Below are 20,426 nucleotides of genomic sequence, written 5' to 3'. Positions count from 1 at the left end.
CAACTGCCCAGGGCTTAATTTGTTTTTGATTTATCTTTCAGTTAGGAAATATGTCTCAATGCTTCACATAAAAACTAACATAGAAGAGCTCAACTGAAACAATCTGCTTACAGAATTTGAAGGGCAGTTCAATTACCGAGCTTCATGAATCATTAAGACAGTATTGGCTGGAAAAGATCGCCTTTTTTAAGCAAGTAGGCAAATTCCTCTAAAAAAACTGAGGAATAAACACACAAGCAAGCAGTTGGAAATAGTCTCCCACGGCTGGACCGCGTAACCCTCACCTCCAGGTCAATCACCAAACCCGGCTGGCACAGCTGGGTCTCGAAGCTGAGGGAGTGCAGCTCCTCCGTCACGATGAGCGGGCCCTGGAAGAGAGGGGGCGCGGTCATCCGGGTCCTGCAGCTCCCGAGACCCCCCGGCGCCCAGGCCAAGAGCTGCGCCCAGCCAGGCCACGCAGAGGCTCGTGCCCCTCCCGCCCCAGGCCGGTCACGGCAGCCGTCCCGTGTTCTCTCCAACATGGAGCGCGGGAACCGTGGCCAGGACCACTGACTCAGGGGAAGAACTGTCTCGACTAAGGCTCCTTGACCCCCCGACTCCCCTCCCCGCGCCCCTTCCCCCACGGGCTGCACACTCCGGCAGGTGGGGTGGGCGGTGCCGGGCCAGGTGTGATCCCCGACTGGAGGGCGATGTGCACAAGCCTGGGGGTGGGTAGAAATGTGGTTCTCAAAGCGCCTAGCTACCTGTTATCTCACGTGAGCATCTGTATCGGAAATGGGAACACGGCCCTCCCAGGCCCCCCCCCCCCCCCAGCCCCGAGGGAACACAGTGCCACATCGGGGAGCGGCTGGGAGGCCCCGGGAGCCTGGCCAGCCCCTCAGCAGGACAGCCGCGTTCTGGTCTCACACGGCTTCCGCACGTCCCTGCCCGCTCGCCCTGGTTCTGTGCTCTGAGCAGGTAAGACCTCGCACTGAGAGAGCGTGGGTCCCGGGCGGCCCGTCCACAGGCTGGATCGGATCGGACTTAGAGGTTCAACTTCGGGGTGGCAGCCGGTGGGCAGTGTCACAGCCGGCGCCACCGGGACATGCAGGTCCGCATACACCCACGTTTCACGGCCAGTCCTCCGGCCCTCTCTCGTGAGGCTTCTGGGACCTCAGCACTTGGCATAGCAAATACCAGATCACATCTCAGACCAGAGGTGCGGCCGCTCCCCCGCGAGGACAGGAGACCAGAGGCCACGGAGACTACAGGTCAGGGCCGGCCCCGGGCTCCCCACTGTGCTGGTGGCGACGAGGAAGGACGCACGCTGTGCGGGCACCAGGGACGACACATTCCACACCAAACCCCTGTGCTGCCGTCCCGTGCACAGCTCACTGCTGAATGCAGCACGGACACGATCCTCCAGGATGTGGCTCTGAAAAGGCCACGGCAGAAGGTCGCTGCCCTGAGGGAGTGGGGGCAGGGGCACCTCGGTTTCCGCAGGGCAGACACAGAAACCGGCCTCCAGTTCGTCCTGACAGCGACCCCTCTGCACCCGGAGCTACTCCTGCAGACCTGTGGGGCCAGGTCTCCCCTGCTCAACGTGAGGAGCTCGGGCGCCTGCAGACCCGCCATCCCCCACCCGGGCAGGCTGGGAGGGTCCGGCCCACTTGTGAGCAGAACCGTTTGAAAGCCATAAGCCACGAATGCAGTGTCTGCTGTTACTACAGATGCACCAAGTCCCCACACACCCACCGCTCTGCCCTGCTGGGCCTGAGCGCCGTGCGAGGCGTCCCGGCCATGGGGGTGCTGGGCCAGCCCCGGACAGGCCTGCGGATGAGACAGACTCACCTCGTTGGTTCTGTTGCCGGCGTTCTTCTGCTCCTTCAGTTGCTGTAAAACAAGGAGACACCTTAGTACACGGCCCGATCTTCGAAGGTGCTATTTTCATTTACAATCACCCCAGAGTCGGCCTCGGGAAGAAGGCGGCCGGGAAGCTGTGCTCAGAACCAGAGCACACGGCACGGGGCCTCGTGCGGGGTCCCAGGCAGGAGCCTGCCCGCCGCCGGGCATCGGCCAGCACCCACGCACAGGAGGAGCCAGGACACTGCTGCCCTCCCTCCCCTCCGCGACCCATCTCCCTCCCCAGCTGCTCCAGGCTCCGGGCTCGGCCTCTCCTGCCCCCACCTGCCCCCGCAGTCCCCCGGGCAGGCCCAGCAGTCCAGGCCCAGCTAAGACTGTCCTCACAAGGAGCCGATCCTTGTTGTCAAGGGAACAGCTTAGGGTCCGAGAGCAGTTCTGGACGCCCTGGGGCTCCTGAGTTTGGACCGAGGCGCTCACACCAGGTCTAGCTTCCTGGCTGGGTCGCTGTTCACGGGAGGCCAGGAGGCCACCAGGTGAAGGCTGCCTTGAGCCTCCCTGCAGGCTCCAGAGCACTGAGGGCTCAGCACCAGCCCGTCCTCAGCATGCACCCTGGGTTTGCAGGGGGGAAGCCGAGGCACCGCCCACCTCCACCCCTGATTAGTGCCTGCTGCCGGGTGGCAGTGGTGCAGGGCCCCCAGGAGGCGAACGTGAGGAGGGGGCCGAGGGGACCCTGGGGTCGGCCACACCTGGGCGGGGAGAAGGCACAGCCGGGACGTGGGGGCGACAAGAACCTCTGGGGAAACGGCAGTGCCAGAGCGCGTGCCCTTGCAGGCGAGGTCCCAGGCGCCACGTGCAGGTCACTTATGTGCGCACTGTTGTGTGGGAGACGCTGAGTCCCTGCGCCCCAAATACAGTGTCTCTGGGAGAGAAACGCAGCAAACAGAGTGCACAGTCCTGGGCTGGGGAGGGACTGAGGTTCCCCGAGCGCTGGGGGGAGGGGTGGTCGCCAGCCACAGAGGGGCATCTCCTCCCAGGGGGCCCCCCACATCCCACGAAGTCCTAGGAAAGCAGACGCGATGTCAAGGGGACCTGGCCGCCCTACCAGGTGCCGGAACTCGGCCGCCAGGCTCCCGTTGGTGGACTCCTCCATGTTCATCACCTTCGTGTGTGTGCCCAAGATGTTGAACTTCCTGAACCTGGACAGCAGAGGGAGAGATGCGTCAACGGCTTGGAACCAGGACACAAAGAAAGAAGGTGGTAGAATAAGTGCAAAGTACTTACGTACCCTTTCACCGTGTTTCTCTCGTTCACATCTCTGCAAAAAAAAAAAAAGGATCTATGTAAAATGTTATCTACGCATTTAAGCTTTGAAATGAGCTTTATCAAAAATGTAAAATTACACGTACAAATAAAAGGTCACCAAAAAGGTATATCTGTACCCGTGGGCTTTCTGCCCTTCCTTTCACTCACTCGCTCCCACACCAGCCTGCCCAGTTCCCCTGGGTAATAAATTACGGGGCAGAAACTTTTCATTTGTGCAACATGCGAACAGCACCAAGCAGCAGTGAGGCGTGAACTAGCTAATGGGCGCTAGCACGCCCTCACGCAAGGCAAGCCTCAGTCGTCACCGTTTATGGAGCAACTACTTACTCCACGCACAGCACTGGGCCAAGCCCCGAGGACTCCCCTCAGCAGAGCCCTGCTCGAAACCGAGAGGGACCTTCGGAAGTGACAGCTTAGTCCTCGGCTGCAGAGTCACGGCAGCCTGGGCACCTGCAGCCTCCCCCGGGCGGGGCGGCCCAGGAGGCTCGCTCAGTACCAGCTCACACTTGTACACTTGCTCCTGTGCCGTCTAAACAGGCCAGGCGTGAGGGATAGGAGTGGGAGCTACAATTAAAACCTGCTGGGATCCCCGTACAACGGCCACATTTCAATAGGTCATGCATCTTAGATAGTATTCAAGATATCTTACTTATCAAACAGAACTTTGACTTTCAAGTTATAATTCAGCTCTTGCAATTTCACCAACAATCTAGAAAGAAAAATGAAAGTCATTATTACTTAAAAAAAACTATCGATTACAATTTATTTTGCCAACTCCCTATCAATAAACATTTAGATAACCCCACCTTCTCCAGCTTTGGGTTACACAAACAATGAAACTGACATCTTTATCTGCGCGCCTGGGCGTCGGAAGTGTGTTTGAGGGACACGCCCAGCTGTGACTGCGGGCGGAGCGGCGACGGCAGACTCTTGAGAGTGAGCGCGCACCTGCTCCCTACACGGCCTAGCACACACGGGGTTTTCACAAAATTTCTACTTTTGGTCAATTGTGTGGGTAAGATATAGTAAATACTTTTACTAAAGCTTGTTCCCTTGGGGGAAGATAAAAACTATCGCCCCTCATCAGGAGAATGAGGGTCCCCTCTCTAATCACCCGGGCGGGGTAGAGCAATGGAGACTCAGGCCTGCTGTGCTCTGCTGAGCTGGAGGCCCCGGGCAGGAGCCCTTACATCTCGCTCTACTCCGTGTGGAGCAGGTGACGGGATAAGACTTCCGGTGCCCTCCCGGCTGTGGGTGCCAGGACCCAAGGGTGCTGAGTGTAGCGCCAGGAAGTAGCACCTACAACCTCACTAACAGCCCAGCACATGGGACCAGGGCCGACTCGAGGCAAGTGCTGCTCCCCTGGCCGGTGCTGCTCCCCGGAGCCCCGCTGCTCCCCTGGCCGGTGCTGCTCCCCGGAGCCCCGCTGCTCCCCTGGCCGGTGCTGCTCCCCGGAGCCCCGCTGCTCCCCTGGCCGGTGCTGCTCCCCGGAGCCCCGCTGCTCCCCTGGCCGGTGCTGCTCCCTGGAGCCCACTGCTGCTCCCTTGGCCAGTGCTGCTCCCCTGGACTGTGCTACTCCCCAGAGCCCTGCTGCTCCCCTGGCCGGTGCTGCTCCCCGGAGCCCCGCTGCTCCCCTGGCCGGTGCTGCTCCCCTGGCCGGTGCTGCTCCCTGGAGCCCACTGCTGCTCCCTTGGCCAGTGCTGCTCCCCTGGACTGTGCTACTCCCCAGAGCCCTGCTGCTCCCCTGGCCGGTGCTGCTCCCCGGAGCCCCGCTGCTCCCCTGGCCGGTGCTGCTCCCCGGAGCCTCGCTGCTCCCCTGGCCAGTGCTGCTCCCCGGAGCCCCGCTGCTCCCCTGGCCGGTGCTGCTCCCCTGGCCGGTGCTGCTCCCCTGGCCGGTGCTGCTCCCCTGGCCAGTGCTGCGCCCCAGAGCCCCGCTGCGCCCCTGGAGGTGCAGGTGAGCGGGGGCAGCTGCTCCACAGGAGGGAAAGCATGTGTCCTCACATGGAAACGTCTCCGCAGTTTATCATCAGGAGAAAAACAGGCCGCAAAACAACTAACTAGCAGAATCCCGGTTCTTAGAAATAAAACGCTGCACGTCATATGTATTTGTGTGTGCAAGTATGTCTATGTACACACACACATAACTCATGTGCTATGTAGACGTGGACAAACCCTGTGAGGACTGGCACAGGCTGTTCCCACAGTCGTCTGCAGGTACTCAGGTAACTGCACATCTGATGAGAGAGCCATGAACCCACTTGATAGAAAAATGTGTCCCAGGCCCCACACACAAGGTGCAAGGGTTCTGGGGGCGAATGCAGCTCTTCCCCACACGGACGCTCGAGAGGGAAGGGGCTGCTGTGACTCAGGGAATGCACATGCATCTACCCTGGAAAAAATCGGGGTGTGCACGTGTATGCACACACACCTGTTACAGCTCTAGTGGGCAAGACCAGACTCTCAGCCTGAAGAAGGGTTCGGAATGAAGTGCCCGCTGCGAACTCCTCCCCAGATGCGCCCCCGGGCAGTGCTGTGGGAGGAGGCGGGGAGCAGGCTCGGCACAGGAGGCAGCGGGCTGCAGCCCGGGGTTCTCACCTCAGCTTCACGGTGAACTGCACGCCCGTCTTCAGGACCAGCGGCCTTTGCGGGTGCGTGGGCATGCAGGGCTGCCGCTCCACCACGAAGGAGCTGTGGGTCCCAGCAAAGCACAGGTTAGCATTTCCAGGAAGGCCGAGCAGTAAAAACTGATCTCCCACAGAGGAAGGGGGTACAGGGCACAAGCTAAGAAGCAGCCTGGAGGGCTCTGATGGTGGGTAAAATGAGGGTTCCTAGTCAGTAAAGCGACGATCGGGTCTCATTTGCTCTCGACAGAACCAGAGGAATTGTCCTGAGGTGTGATCCTCTTCGCCAGCGAGACCCTCAGCTGGGCTGTGTGCACTGCAGTCTGCGCTGAGAAGCCAACCTGCTAACGACTTATTACAATGATCCTTCCGCAGCGTGCACAGCATCGGATCTAAGCGTTCAGGAGGGGGGATGTGAGAGCCTGGGAGGAGAGGAGGCCAGAGGGAGCGGACACGGCTGATGAGGGGAGACCCACCGACTCTGCACAGCCTGGCTGTGGAGGGACAGAGAAGGGGTGACATTCACTAGTTCCCACTCTAGGCGGCCACAGAAGGACGGACTCGGGGAAGAACTGACTGGCAATGAAAAGTTTATGTAACCCATTAAACCCTCCTTTGTAAAATATAAATATATTTGTGTTGATTTCAGAGAGGACTGGAGAGGGAGAGAGGGACAGAAACATCAATGATGAGAATCACTGTTCAGCTGCCTCCTGCACGCCCCCTACTGGGGATCAGGCCCGCAACCTGGGCATGTGCCCTTGACCGGAACCAAACCCTGGACCCTTCAGTCCGCAGGCCGATGCTCTATCCACTGAGCCACACCGGCCAGGGCCCATCAGACCCTCCTTACTGATCTGGATGAGCACACAGATTCCCTCGGGGGAACAGGACTGCGGAGGTGCGACAGCCCCCCTCACCTCTGGATGAGCTGCTGGAAGAGGCTGAAGGTGCGGTCGGACAGGGCCTGCTTGTTCTTCGTGATGGGGTCGTGGTCGTAGGTGTACTTCTGCTCCAGCTCCTCGAGCTTTTTCAGCTGCTGGCGGACCTGCTGCAGGCTCTCAGCGATGACGGTGAACCTGGGAGGCACGGGGCAGGGCTCGGTCAGAAACAGCCCACAGCGGCCGGGACCGAGGGCCCGCGGACACCAGCCAGGGGTCCTCACAGGTAGCACACGCACTACCACACGGGTGCACTCGCACCGCAGGGGCCGATGGGGGACGAGACTCCTCTCGGTGGTGTTTGGGGAGAAAACACTAACATGTGCTGCTCTCTCTGGTCACCACGAAGCCCTCCTATTGATTCTCAAGTGCACATCCAACTTCTGGAAACCTCTGAGGCGACCCCTCCCCTCGCCCCCCATGGAACTGGTTAGCGCTGGCAGCATGCGCTGCTGGAATCACCCACGGCCGGCCACCTCCTGCCTGCACGCCCAGAGCTCCTTCCCGGCCAGGACCAGCCGCCCTCCCCCTGCGTCCCAGGCCTGGCCAGGGCTGCACGCAGCTTCAGGACGTACTCATGGGGTGGATGACTGGACGAACGGCCACACAAACTGTCACCTCATGTCATCCTGGAAAATGCCTCAAGTGTTTTGTTTTAATGAATCGTCAGGACCCACGTTGTTCAACATGTTATGTGACAACCATGTCCCTGGTGTTCCGGCACAAATGACGCGTGCCGTGGCCCAGGGGCAGCAGGGAGGGGGCACCCCGGCCGGTGGAGCGTGCGAGGCCAGGCTCACCAGCTCTGCAGCTGGTCGAGGCAGGCGTTGGGGGGCCCCCCGATGCAGGCGCTCTGCTGCCGGCGCTTCCACTCCACCAGCTCGTCGCCGATCAGGGCCTTCTGGGTCAGCTCGGTGGCGTTCAGCACCTCGATGATCTTGTGAACGACTTCCTGCAGGAGAGGGCGAGACAAAGCACAATAAATTTACCTTTAATCGCTGAGCTTTAAACGATCTTTTACAAAGCAAAGCCACTAGCCTCTCATCTCAGCGGGGCGCTATGTCAGTGGTTATAAAAACCGCCTCTCCTCCACCCTGAGCTTCAGTCTGCCCCTCAGTCTTCCCGGAAGGCGAGTCCCTACCTTTCTCTTGTTGTCCAGCATCAAGTACATCTTCTGCAGCAACATCTGCTCTTGTTTCTGATCGCTCTTGGCCACGCCGTTGGCTTCGTGCTCTGTGAGTGGCAGAGACAACAGGCAGATGTAAAAGTGAAGGCGACAGGATGAGCGAAGGCCACGCCTCACAGGCCCGCAGCAGAGCGGGGCCCACGCTGCGTGGCGAGAGGTCCCAGTCGGGTCTGCTCCGATCTCGCTTGAACAGGAGGAGGAAAACGTCCACGTGTAAGAACTGGACGCACGAAAAAGCCCTGGTCTCCGATGCCCCTGCCGGGTGGCAGCAGCACTGCCTGGCTCTGCAGTCACGGTCACAGTGACCTCAAGGAATCTGCGGGGCCAACTCCAAAACCGCAGTGGCTCTGAGAGAAGTAGATGATTAGGAAGTAAGAGTAGTTGAGGTTCCTTCTCTGAGTTTTTACCCAAATCATACGCATGATCTCTCCACTATTTTTTATTGAATTTATTGGAGTGACCCTGGTTAATAACATTACACAGGTGTACAATTCTATAACACATGCTCTGTATACTGTGTGTTCACCCCCTCAAGTCAGGACTCCTTCCGTCACCATTCATCCCCCTCTGCTCTAATGTTAACCACGCTGTCCTCCAAATGACTGCTGGGGTCACAGCAGTACCCCACATGTTCTACACAGCGCATGGGTTTTTTCAGTTGCTGTCATCATCAAAAACAACAAGAAGCCCGGCCAGCATGGCTCAGTGGTTGAGTGTTGACCTATGAACCAGGAGGTCATGGTTCAATTCCTGGTCAGGGCACATGCCCGGGTTGTGGGCTCGATCCTCAGTGGGGAGCATGCAGGAGGCAGCCGATACATGATTCTCTCTCATCATTGATGCTTCTATCTCTTCCTCCCTCTTCCTCTCTGAGATCAGTAATAAAAATTAATTTATTAATTAATTAAATAAAAATTAAAACAAAAACACAACAAAACAGAGCTACTGCTTGAAGACACGAGAAGAATGCTGACCGTGATCCGCAGAGCACACACGCGGAGCTGGAACGTGTGGGGGAGCTTTAGGCGCTGGGCTGGGAACTCACCCCACATTCCTAACCGTCTCTGTCAGCCATGGGCTAGACACAACAAGTAACAGGTTCCCTGCCACCAAGGACAACGCTGGGGCCTGGGGATAGCGCTGCTGCCCCCTAGGGGTACAAGCCAGACATGCACAGGACACCTGCACAACACATTATCTGACCCCCAACAGCCACAGCACTGAGGGCCGGGAACCCTGGCTCAGCCACACGAGCGATTCCGCGTGGAAATATCTGCACATGGGAAGGAGGACTGCTCTCTGTGGCTCACGCAGGCGGAAAAACTCACGGCCAAGGAGCACCGCTCTGCATGCGAGCTTACCTCTGTTCTGCGAGGTTTTGCATTTAAAGTCATATTCATCTTGTAAGTCTTCCAGCGTCTTGATTTCATGCTCTATGCACTATAAACAAAGACAGAAACAGGGATGCTACTGATCAGCTTCCAAAACTGTAGAAGACCCAGAAAACCATGGCAATAATCCTGCTCCCTCGGACGGACGAGACTTGCAAAATCTGAGTCATAGACATGAAATAATGACCGTTTCATTAATAAATATATAGTAACTTTATTTAGAAAAGAAATTATACAACCAGCCAGTGTGGCTCAGTAGCTGAGCATCGACCCACGAACCAGGAGGTCACGGTTCGATTCCCGGTCAGGGCACATGCCTGGGTTGGGGGCTGGATCCCCAGTGTGGGGCGTGCAGGAGGCAGCCGATCCATGATTCTCTCTCATCATGGATGTTTCTATTTTTCTCTCCCTCTCCTTTCCTCTCTGAAATCAATAAAGGTATATTTTTTTAAAAAAGGAAAGAAACTACGTCAGGACGGGGCCCTGATCCTTACTGCAGTGACGGGGTCCCCAGGAGGCTGCGGGAGAGCTGCTCCAAAGAACCCGGAGTCTGGGCGGACGCCGTCTGACGCACCCCATGCCCGGGTGACCCAGAGACCCACGGGAGGCCCGGCCCTCCTCAGCTGGCCTTTTCCACCGACACAGCCTGGTGGAGAGCAGGCTTCCTCTCTGCCCCCCAAACAGCCCCCAGAGTGCAGGGCGTGAGCGGACCCCCACCCCCACCCCAGGCCCCGAGCACCCCCATTGCCACACGCTGCCACCTCGCAGGCTTGTCTTAAAAGGACGGGGCGTTCTGCTCTAATCGGAAACGCTTTTCTCCCATCCACGTCTGAGAGGAAACAGGTGCCTGATGACGGCCACGTGGACCCGTGGACCCGGGACCTCAGGCTAGAGCAGGGCGATTAGAGCAGCAGCGCCTCGTTTCCTGGGTGACGGGCAAAGGCAGCGGTACAAGCGAGCTCGGCGTCTGTCAGTCACACGGGAAGGCCCGAGAGTCTGTCTACTCACTGGGGTCTCCGACTCGTTTACTGGAGGTGTGGGGCCTCGGCTGAACGTTTCTCCTCCACTGTTGAAAGGGCTGAGATGCGTGGCTATGGTGACACTGAAACCTTTCCCTCCCCAGAGAGCCGCGGGCACTCGGTACTCACCATCACCTTGTCCTTCACGGTCCTGACGCGGGCGTCCAGCTCCTTCTGCTTGTCGAGCATCACCGTGCCCTGAACGCTCCCCGACTGAGCCTGTAACGGGGCGCATGACCGACAGTCACCCTTTCCTCTGGGACTTACCTGCCGGTCACACTCCAAAGCCAAGTCCATACCCTGCGCCCCGCGCCCTCCGACACCTCCCCGAGCTCCTCCCTAGGCTTCCCCAGGAGTGCCTCAGGGAACAGGTCCGCTCCCAGGGCCCTGGAGGAGATGCCGGCGAACTGCGAATGCTGTGGAAGGACCAGGCTCAGTTCGTGCTGAGACAAACACACGGCACTTCAGACATGTTCCACTGACCCACACAGCTGCGGGCGCCACACAGCAATTTGTTTCGGGGTTTCTCAGATTCTGCAGACAAGTTTCTTCTTAAGAACCCTGGACTCCTATGATTTCACTCATACGGGTGAACACAAACAGCGGGGTGGTGGGTGCCAGAGGGAAGGGGGTGGGGGAAGAAGGGCGCCCCAATATAAGGTGATAGGACACTGGACTCGGTGGTGGGCACACGGTGCAATATACAGGTCTCGTCACATAGAAACCCCCACCTGAAACCCGTATGTTCACGTGGACCAATGTCACCCCAATCAATTTAATAAAAAAAAGAACCCATGCCAAAACCGGTTTGGCTCAGTGGATATAGCGTCGGCCTGCGGACTCAAGGGTCCCAGGTTCGATTCCGGTCAAGGGCATGTGCCTTGGTTGCGGGCACATCCCCAGTAGGGGGTGTGCAGGAGGCAGCTGGTCGATGTTTCTCTCTCATTGATGTTTCTAACTCTCTGTCCCTCTCTCTTCCTCTCTGTAAAAAATCAATAAAATATATTATAAAAAAAAAAAGATGATGTCATGGGCAGCCAGCTTAATTTACAGGCTGAGAAATGGTTTACCAGAGTTGAGCCTGGTAGTGAAGTATGGTTTACACACACACACACACACACACACACACACCATGCATGTCACAGACACATTCTCACACTCACACATACTCTCTCTCAAAAAAAAAAAAAAAAAAAAAAAGAACCCTGTCCTTGTCGGTCTTAAAGCCTCGGAGTCCCCGTGTGGTCCCAGGCTGGCCGCCTCTTGCACCTCAGCTTGCTGGGAGGCAGGGCGGCTGGTCCTTGTCTGATTCTAACTCAGACACCCCCTGGTGACCTCACCCAGGTGACGAAGAGGCATGACGGCGCTGTTGCTAAGGCCTTCGGGGAACACACCTCTCGTTCACAGGTCAGACTAGTCAGCTTGAATTTAAAACAAGTAATATGTAGCTTTAAATGCTTGCCCTAGCCGGTTTGGCTCAGTGGACAGAGCGTCGGCCTGCAAAAGGAAGGCTCCTGGGTTTGATTCTGGTCAAAGGCACATGCCCGGGTTGCGGGCTTGATCCCCAGTAGGGGGTGTGCAGGAGGCCGCCGATCCATGGTTCTCTCTCATCATGGATGTTTCTATCTCTCCCTCTCCCTTCCTCTCTGAAATCAATAAATAATAAAAATTTTTTAAAAATATATTTTATTGATTTTTTACAGAGAGGGAGAGGGAGAGAGAGTTAGAAACATCGATGAGAGAGAAACATCGATCAGCTGCCTCCTGCACATCCCCTACTGGGGATGTGCCCGCAACCAAGGTACATGCCCTTGACCGGAATCGAACCTGGGACCCTTGAGTCCTCAGGCCGACGCTATATCCACTGAGCCAAACCGGTTAGGGCTAAAAAAATTTTAAAATAAAAATAAATGCTTAGAGCAGTAAGGTGCATTCAGAGTGACAGGGAGACGGGGACACAGAGCCTGGGGAGGAGGCAGGGGACTGGCCGGATGCCCAGGACGTGCGTGGGCAAGGGCAGTCTCTCACTCTGCTCCCGCCACCTCACAGTGCCCCGTGAGTCTGGGCCGTCTGTTAGAGAGATGCCCACGGGCACACTCCCGTGCACTCGGGCGTTCCCCCTCACATGGGAATCGTCACAGCCAGAACCACCCACACCACTGCGGTGTCACCACTGCCTGCCCGCTGGGCTGTGCCCAACACTCAAGGAAGGAATGGACAAATGCCACAGCTACTTTAAAGCTGCTGGGCCTGGTCACAGGACGGTCTGCAGTAGATTTAACAAAACCGTGCTCAAAGGTCTTGTCCTAGCACAGCCTTGTCCATGCAGCGTTTGGCTGCCTTGGAAATGTAACAGGTATCACCGTCCTACGTAAAACACAGCTCCTGGCCTGGCCAGGTGGCTCAGTGGTTGATCGCGACCTGTGAACCAGGAGGTCACTGTGTGATTCCCGGTCAGCGCACAAGCCAGGGTTGCAGGCTCGACCCCAGTAGGAGGCGTGCAGGAGGCAGCTGACGGATGATTCTCTCCCATCACTGATGTTTCTCTCTCTCTCTCCCTCTCCCTTCCTCTCTGAAATCAATACAAATATATTAAAAAACAAAAACAAAGCTCTTCCTGGCGTGTAGCTCAGTTGGTTAGAGCACCGTCCTGATACTCCAAGGTTTGGGTTTGATTCTGGTCAAGGCACATATAAGAATCAACCAATGAATGTATAAACAAGTGAAACAACATATCGGTGTTTTTTCTCTCCCCTCTCCCTTCCTCTCTCTCAGATCAGTAAATTAAAAACAAACAAAACAAAACCCAAAGCTCTTGCTTGTCCCATCAACCAGTTCTCCTCCCCGAACCTCCCTCCCCGCCTCAGCACACAGGCTCTCCCAGTGATTACAGGCCAGTCACCCTGACCTTTCACTGTCTCACTCCCACGTCTGAGCCCTCACCACAAGCCCTTCGGTACCAGGCCCAACACTGAACCCGTCTGCCCACTTGCCCTCCCCTCCCCACCCTGGGCTGCGGCAAGAACACGCTCAGGGCCTGCCTGCCTCCTTACTGCCCCACACCCCAGAACAGTGTCCGGACCCGGATCCACACAGCCAGTCCCCAGCCACCCATCACTGTCTACAGCACCCTGCCCCGTTATCTCCATGGCGATCCTTCCTATCTGGAAGAACTGTGTCTATTCGTTGTCTCTTCCATTAGATCAGGTGCTTTCACAAGCCTGGTCCGTAACACCCCTACTTCTGATTTCCCCACTTCCTGGGGCTACGTCAGAGGCCTGCTCACCACCACCTCAGTAATACTTGCTGGAAAAATAAATGCGTTTCTTTTATTATTATCATCAGTGTTCAATTAGAAGAAAAAGTACCTGATTGAATCTCTGGGCATTTTCCAGAATTTTTCTTTCCTCCTTCAGACAGTTATAGATGATCATTGACATCAGTATTGGGTCTTCCTGAAAATTATCCTGTATACGGGTGGTCAGGACAAAAGTAAATTAAGTATCAGAATGTTTAAGCCATTGTGCATTATAAATTGAGATGAACTTGTTCATATTCACTGAGAAACCTCATCTCGCATTTATTAAATTCTACAGAAGTTAATATGTGGTAAAATCAAAATATTCTTTTCACAAATTCTGACAAAAACTGCTCTAACTTTCCAATTAAGTGCAGGTACCTCAATTACTTCTTGATTTAAAAAAAACAAGTATTTTTATACATGGTTCCTACCATATTTTTTCTTAAATTACTATTTTTCTTTTATATAATGATCCTTAGTTAGGGTCCTGAGACAATGCAAGTGATGCAGAAATGACCCCTGACGTCCCGCTGGTCTCTGCTTCGATTAGACCAGAGACGTCCTCCTCAATTTTTCTGCTTCCTTGCCTAAAGTAGTTTGCAAAATACTGGCAATCATGGCTTTCTATTTTTTATTTTTTTAAACAGCCACCATGGCTTTTTATAAGAGGTGTATGCAAGCCAAGTCGACAGGAGAACGAATGTTTATGCAGTTCATCGGATTCCTCATCCCCTGGTGTTAGAAAACCCTAGACCAGCCTCAGAGGAACACAAGGTGCTCACGGCCTATGTCAGTGATGGCGAACCTACGACACGCGTGTCAGCACTGACACGCGTAGCCATTTCTGATGACACGCGGCCGCATGCCGAGGATGAAACACTTGCTGCTCCTGAGGATGAAACATTTGCGACTAGAGTCCTGGAGTTAGTTTTTTCCTCCAAGTGACACACTACCCAAGTTATGCTCAGTTTTTTGGCGAAGTCTGACACACCAAGCTCAGAAGGCTGCCATCACTGGCCTAGGGGAACAGTTGCTGTTTTATGAAACAGGAAAACAACAGTGCTGGCCTCCACGAGAACAGGAGCGCCCACCGACACAGAGGAGCCGTGGGAGCCAGACTGAAGGACAAGGGAGCGCTCTGCGGTAACCCCAAACCTCCGCAGCACGCTCTCCGGCCCGGAGCCCCTGACCTCTCCTCGCAGGGCAGCCCCGCGAGAAGCAAGGCCAGGAGGGCCCGGCCCCAGCGCCCCGCCGCCCCGGGGGCTCCGGAGGCCACACTGAGCCGGGCTTCCTCTCCATCGCAGAGCGAGGCCTCGGGCCGGGCTCGGCATGGACGCGCCTGTGGGCTTTGCCGTGGCCCTCTAGCTCACTGCTCTAAAACGGAATCTTTTCCTCTGGTTAAATAGCAGCAACCTTTACCAAACAAGTTTCCGGCTTCACATTTTCTCAGGGTTACAGATGCCTAACGAGGGACCCGCTGACACCTCGGCATTCCGTACGTGTTCACAGAACGAACTGGCATTTTCTCTTACGTGCGCTCTCGAGTCTTCGCCACAGGAGGGACTGGATTTAGTCTTAACGTTTCTAAACGCCAACGCGTGTGCTCAGTGTGTGCGAATGGAAAACACTCATGTGGACACGGGCCGTTCCCACTAGCAAACCCCCCCCCCCCCCCCCCCGCGTACCTGCAGGTTGCGCTTGCTCTTCCTGATGTTGTGCTGCAGCAGGAAGTTGTTCTCCAGGGAGAAGCGGCTGTACTGGTCGTCCAGCTGCGACAGGAGGTCGTGAAAACGGATGGTGGCGAACGAAACGTCATTGGCGGCGTGCTCCCTAGACGGAACATCCACACTTTACCAGGGGCTGTCTCAAACAGACACGGTCATCGCTGCCTCCATGCGAAGCTGCTAACAGCGGTGAGTGCTGCCTTCGTGTTTATCGCTTTCCTGTGACAGGGACGCTGCTTCAGCGGCAGTCGGCACAATATTTCTGCTATTCACAGCCAGCCTGAGAAAGTCTACACTCCAAGACTGTGCACAGCACCGCTCATGGCGACCAACTCCGGAGGGGAGGTCAGCAGGGGACTGTTTTCTATGTCGAATACTCTCGGAACATCGAAAGCATCCGCAGTCAGCAAAAAGAAATTTTAAAACAGAACATGGATCCCTTTGAGCGATATGGCCTGAATGCTATCACCTCTTCATCTCTCTAATCAATACTGTACCATAACTCAGCTTTAATGGTTTCTTTTAACTTCTTTCCATGGCCTGTATCCTAACTTGGGCAGTAACTGGTGTCGCATTACCTAACGTATCCAAAGCATTTAGGAGGTCTCTAATAACAAAAGCGTAATATGCTAATTAGACCAGAGGACGTCCTTCCTTCTGGACAAAGCCGCAGCGGGCGGGCGGGGGCCAGGGCCAAGGCCCTTGCACGCATTTTGTGCATCGGGCCTCTAGCGTGTCATCATTAAACTGACAAGACTGCGTGAAAGTGCTTAATGACTCGTGTGTAGCTGTGTAGAGACACGTGCCACCTTTCAAATCAACACTCTTCTGGAACAGGCAACCCCAGTGGCTCCGATGAGGCTCATCTTCTAGTCAGCGTGGCTCCACGTCACTGAGTCAGCAAGCTCCTTGAACAGCACGGAGCAACATCCCCCTCTCCAGCGCCCTCCTTACCAGTCCTGCTTTTCCAGCCACTGGGCCAGGTACTGGCGGATCTCCATGGGGAAGCTGTCATCGTAGAGCTGGTGCACCTGCTCCAGGAACTTGGCGTCCAGCTGCTGGAGCTCGTACCACTGGGACATCCTAGGGAGAGCAGACGGTCACGAGTGGAAGCCAGGCTCCGGGGACGCGTGCTTAGCGTGGCGCTTCCTGCAGATGCCTTGCTTGATCCAAAACATAATTTGCCTCTGAGCTATATACACACACACTACTGCGTCATAGTGTCTGTATTCGGAAGCCTGTCTGTTTTGTTGCTGTTACTTTTTAACCGTTATTGTTGAAAGTATTACATGTGTCCCGCTTTACCCTCCTCTGCCCGCCTCCCCCCACCCCCCGCCCCCAAGGTCTTTGGTTGATTACCTCACACCCCCCCCCTCCGCCTTCCCTCCCAGATTCCACACTGGTTGGTTTTTTTTAAAGCAACTTCTTTCTTTAAAAAAAAGTACATTTTTTATTGATTTCAGAGAGGAAGGGAGAGGAAGAGAGAGAGAGATAGAAACATGAGTGATGAGAGAGAATCATGGATTTGCTGCCTCCTGCACGCCCCACACTGGGGATGGAGCCCGCAACCCAGGCCTGTGCCCTGACCGGGAATCGAACCTGGGCCCCTTCAGTCCGCAGGCCAACGCTCCATCCACCGAGCCACACCAGCTAGGGCCGCACTCTGTGTTTTAAATTGACTTTTGGAGTCAATATTTTTTTTCTTGTCCAGGAAACACATCGTAAGGTCTTTGCTTAAACTTCTCGGGAAGCCCTTTCTGGCTGCCTTATTTAAAGGGACACCACCTCTCACCCTGGAAGATGCTATGCCACTTCCTGATGCATTTTTCTCCATAGCACTTACCACCATCTAACCTACCACGTATTTTCTTATCCTTTTTTTTTTATTTAAGGTTTTTAAAATTGATTTTAGAGAGAGAGGAAGGGAGAGGAAGAGAGAGAGAGAAACATCAGTGATGAGAGAGAATCATGGATCAGCTGCCTCTTGCACACCCCCTACTGGGGATCGAGCCGAAATCCGGGCATGTGCCCTTGCCCGGAATCCAACCTGAGTCACACCGGCTGGGCCACATATTTTCTTACATATTTTGATTACTTTTGTTTTCCTCACAAGAAGAAAAGGATTTTCGGAAGGTTTTGTTCACTGCTTCCAGGGCAGTGCTGGACACACGGTAGGTGTTCAATAAATATGCCCTTTAAATAAATCTGTACTTTGATCAAACAAATAAATGCAAAACACCTACATTTACTTAAGGACAAATCCTAAGAACTCTCCCAAAATCGCTCTCTTAAAAATTACAGCCCATTTGTAATTTAACTCAAAGAACTTTAAACTGGTATTTCACATTTTATGATTCATAGGTTAAAATGGATTATTTTTGTTAAAAAAGAGACATGTTTTCTTCTTTGCCAACTGCAAACAATAAGTCTGGCACAAAATGTCTTAAGTCTCAGTAATAACTTAAAGATCAAAACAACATCATTAAATATATGATCATTGGGAAGGATAAAGTAAGTCAATTTCTGCACAGCAATCCTGAAGATGAATAATTAAGACAAAACCTAACTGAAGGGAGCCCTGACGTCCGGCAGGAGGTGGGGAGCCCCCCATCGCCATGCAGTTCAGGGTTTGCACCAGGCTCGGCCACGCCGTTCGGAGTGGGTGGAAGGGAGTGCTGCCCGCCGGCCTCGGAGGGGCCTGGCTTTGCAAGCAGGGACGGGCTTGCCGGCGAGCACACGTGTGCAGCACAAAGTCTTATCGACCCCACAGACGTCCTCCCAAAGGAAGAGGAGGACACGGTGGGCAGGCAGAGCCATCACCGTCACGGGTGCCCGTAGGGACGGACCCGGCCCACGCTTCTGGCGCTCTTTCTCTGGCCGCCCGGTACTCACTTCTCCTGTCCTGGGCCGGGGCGGAAGGCTCCGGATCTGTGGACCCTCCTCCCGTGCTGCGTCTCAGAAGGACGTGCAGAGGCTGGGACAGCTCTGGCCAGGCAAGCGACCCCAGGCCACCCACTGGCTGTCCACAGGCTGGTGGTTAGGACCCGGTGAACTCGGTCAGAGGCACTGCCTGGCCCCGAGCAGGCAATCAATCCATTCACACCAACAAAACCAGAACCCATCTTACCTTCTTACCAAGCGTGTTACCAACACAGGGATCGGCACGATCGTCCCCTCCAAGTCCCTGGCTCCAGTCCCAAGCGCTCCTATGTCCCGGCCTCCGACACGACTTCCCAACCCGGCCTCTGCCCCCCTCGGGCCGGACCCCATCCCTCGGTGGTTCACAACTGCCAGCCTGCCCACGCGTAGGCTGACATCCTGCCAGGCCTTCCCTTCCTCGATGAGCAAAGCAGCCCAGGCCCCCGCTCTCCCTGGGCGTCTGGCTCTGCCCACGTCTCTGCTGTGCTCCAGCTGCTGCCCTGGACCACCGTCCCCCCACAGACGTCGGCCTCTCTCCACCCTGCCAGCGTGCCAAGGAGGTGCGGACGCCCCTTCTCCGCAGAGCTGCCTGGGCCTGACTCAGAGACAGCGGTGCTTTCTCCGACGTGAAGCCCGGGGCATCCCGGACCTCTGCTGGAGCGCCGGCCCCTGCCTTCCGTACAGAGCTCTGTGACGGGCCCCCTGCATGACGTCAGCTCCACGTTGCAGGGACCATGCCTCAAAAAATATTTTTTAAAAAGTCCTCTGCTCCTTGGACAGTGTCCTGCACATGTAACGGACTCAGTAACCGTCTGGGAGTTGGAACTCTAGCGAATGTCAGAGAGCAATGGGAAGTGAAGGGCGAACCATATCACCGCCCAACCGGTCCGGGTCCCGCACCCTCACGAAGCAGGGGTTGCATCCTGGCTTATGGGGGAGGCTCAAGTCTGGTTTCCATCCCACAAAAGCAAACACCTCTCCAGCCCACACACACAACACGCAAAGCACAGTCAGCCACACACCAATGCCTCTTCCCCCGGCTCTTCGGTACTGGCCAGGGAAGTTCAGGGAGGATGGGCTGTCTGCCTGGGGGGCGTGCAGGAAGGAAACCATCCCTTTCATGTTCTAGGAGGACAGTAAGCTCCTTCGGCCTTGAACACAGAGACCCAATTAGGTTCCACGGTCAGGCCACCGCCCCTTGGTTGCCACGGACAGTTACGGACCCATCACCGAGGGGCTGGGCGTTCGGTCTGAGCAGCCGCCGCACACAGCACCTCGGGGGCAGACTATGGGGTTTGCGGGCGCGGGACCGAGCTCCCAACGCAGAGAGCCCTCCGGGGGTGGCGCACGCCCATCCCAGCCTCCCGCCGACCCCGGAGCCCGTGGGTGCGGTGGGAAGGGGCGGAAGGGCGGCATCGAGGGGGTGATGGCATTTCACATGCCATCTCTACTGCCAGGGCAAGGCTGGCAGGGCAACCGTGCCAGCACCGAGAACCGAACTTGGGACGCTCTGGACACGGGCCCTGGGGCGAGGGGGGCCGGTACACCTGTCAGCGCGGCCAGCCCGTCCGGCCCGGCGCCCCGCTGCCCCGCCCCGCCCCGCCCCGCCGCCGACCCGGACGCTCCCCAGCCTGGCGCCCGGAGCCCCACGCTCGCTCACTCACTCTGCGCGCCGGGTGGGCAGGGACGGACGAAGGCGCCCCGGGCCGCCTCTGCTGGGCCTGAGGTCCGACGGGCGTCGCTGAGGGGAGGCGGGACCTCCCTGCGGGCTCAGCGCAGGAAACCGAAAGTGCCGGCGAGGGGAAAAGGCAGCGCCGAGCGCCCCGCCCCCTCCGCCTCCACCAATCAGGGCCCCGCGCTCAGCCAATCGGACGCGGCTGTTCCGCGAGCGCGCCGCCTCCCCCCCGGGGCCGCTGATCGGCCAATGGGCTGGGTCCTTCTGTAGCCTTTGGGCGGGGACCCCGCGTGAGTGACACCGCGCTGTCTGGCCACGGGGCGGCGGGACCCTTGCGTTTTCACCTTCTGGGGAGAAACTGAACAGGAAGCTGCTTGCAGAGGCCCAGACCTGGCGATGTCTGCGGGACAACCCCGCGCCCGAGCGCCTGCAGCGAAGGGCTGCCGTTCAGAAGCTCGGCTTGGCAGCTAAAGCCAGTGGGGGC

The 20,426-nt window shown here is 56.5% G+C and overlaps 1 protein-coding gene across 2 annotated transcripts in view; it reads right to left on the bottom strand.

Moving 5' to 3' along the window:
• Window positions 1-20,061, bottom strand: part of STAT1 (signal transducer and activator of transcription 1) — a 34,206-nt gene extending 14,145 nt beyond the window's left edge. For both annotated transcript variants that reach the window (XM_008146505.3, XM_028153205.2), the window contains exons 1-15: window positions 19,932-20,061; window positions 16,303-16,431; window positions 15,310-15,454; window positions 13,692-13,790; window positions 10,453-10,542; window positions 9,275-9,353; window positions 7,869-7,960; window positions 7,528-7,679; window positions 6,707-6,865; window positions 5,761-5,853; window positions 3,815-3,874; window positions 3,128-3,157; window positions 2,945-3,038; window positions 1,831-1,872; window positions 285-368 (exon numbers count right to left, since the gene is read on the bottom strand). In XM_008146505.3, the coding sequence (XP_008144727.2) occupies window positions 285-368; window positions 1,831-1,872; window positions 2,945-3,038; window positions 3,128-3,157; window positions 3,815-3,874; window positions 5,761-5,853; window positions 6,707-6,865; window positions 7,528-7,679; window positions 7,869-7,960; window positions 9,275-9,353; window positions 10,453-10,542; window positions 13,692-13,790; window positions 15,310-15,454; window positions 16,303-16,430 (1,347 nt within the window). In that variant the 5' untranslated portion in view covers window position 16,431; window positions 19,932-20,061. The remainder of the gene's footprint in view (window positions 1-284; window positions 369-1,830; window positions 1,873-2,944; window positions 3,039-3,127; window positions 3,158-3,814; window positions 3,875-5,760; window positions 5,854-6,706; window positions 6,866-7,527; window positions 7,680-7,868; window positions 7,961-9,274; window positions 9,354-10,452; window positions 10,543-13,691; window positions 13,791-15,309; window positions 15,455-16,302; window positions 16,432-19,931) is intronic.
• Between the last annotated feature and the right edge of the window lie 365 nt (window positions 20,062-20,426).

Source organism: Eptesicus fuscus, chromosome 11, assembly GCF_027574615.1.
Source record: "Eptesicus fuscus isolate TK198812 chromosome 11, DD_ASM_mEF_20220401, whole genome shotgun sequence".
Lineage (NCBI taxonomy): Eukaryota > Metazoa > Chordata > Mammalia > Chiroptera > Vespertilionidae > Eptesicus > Eptesicus fuscus.
Note: the sequence above shows the minus strand (reverse complement) of the source record. Positions and strands in the feature narration are given on the sequence as shown.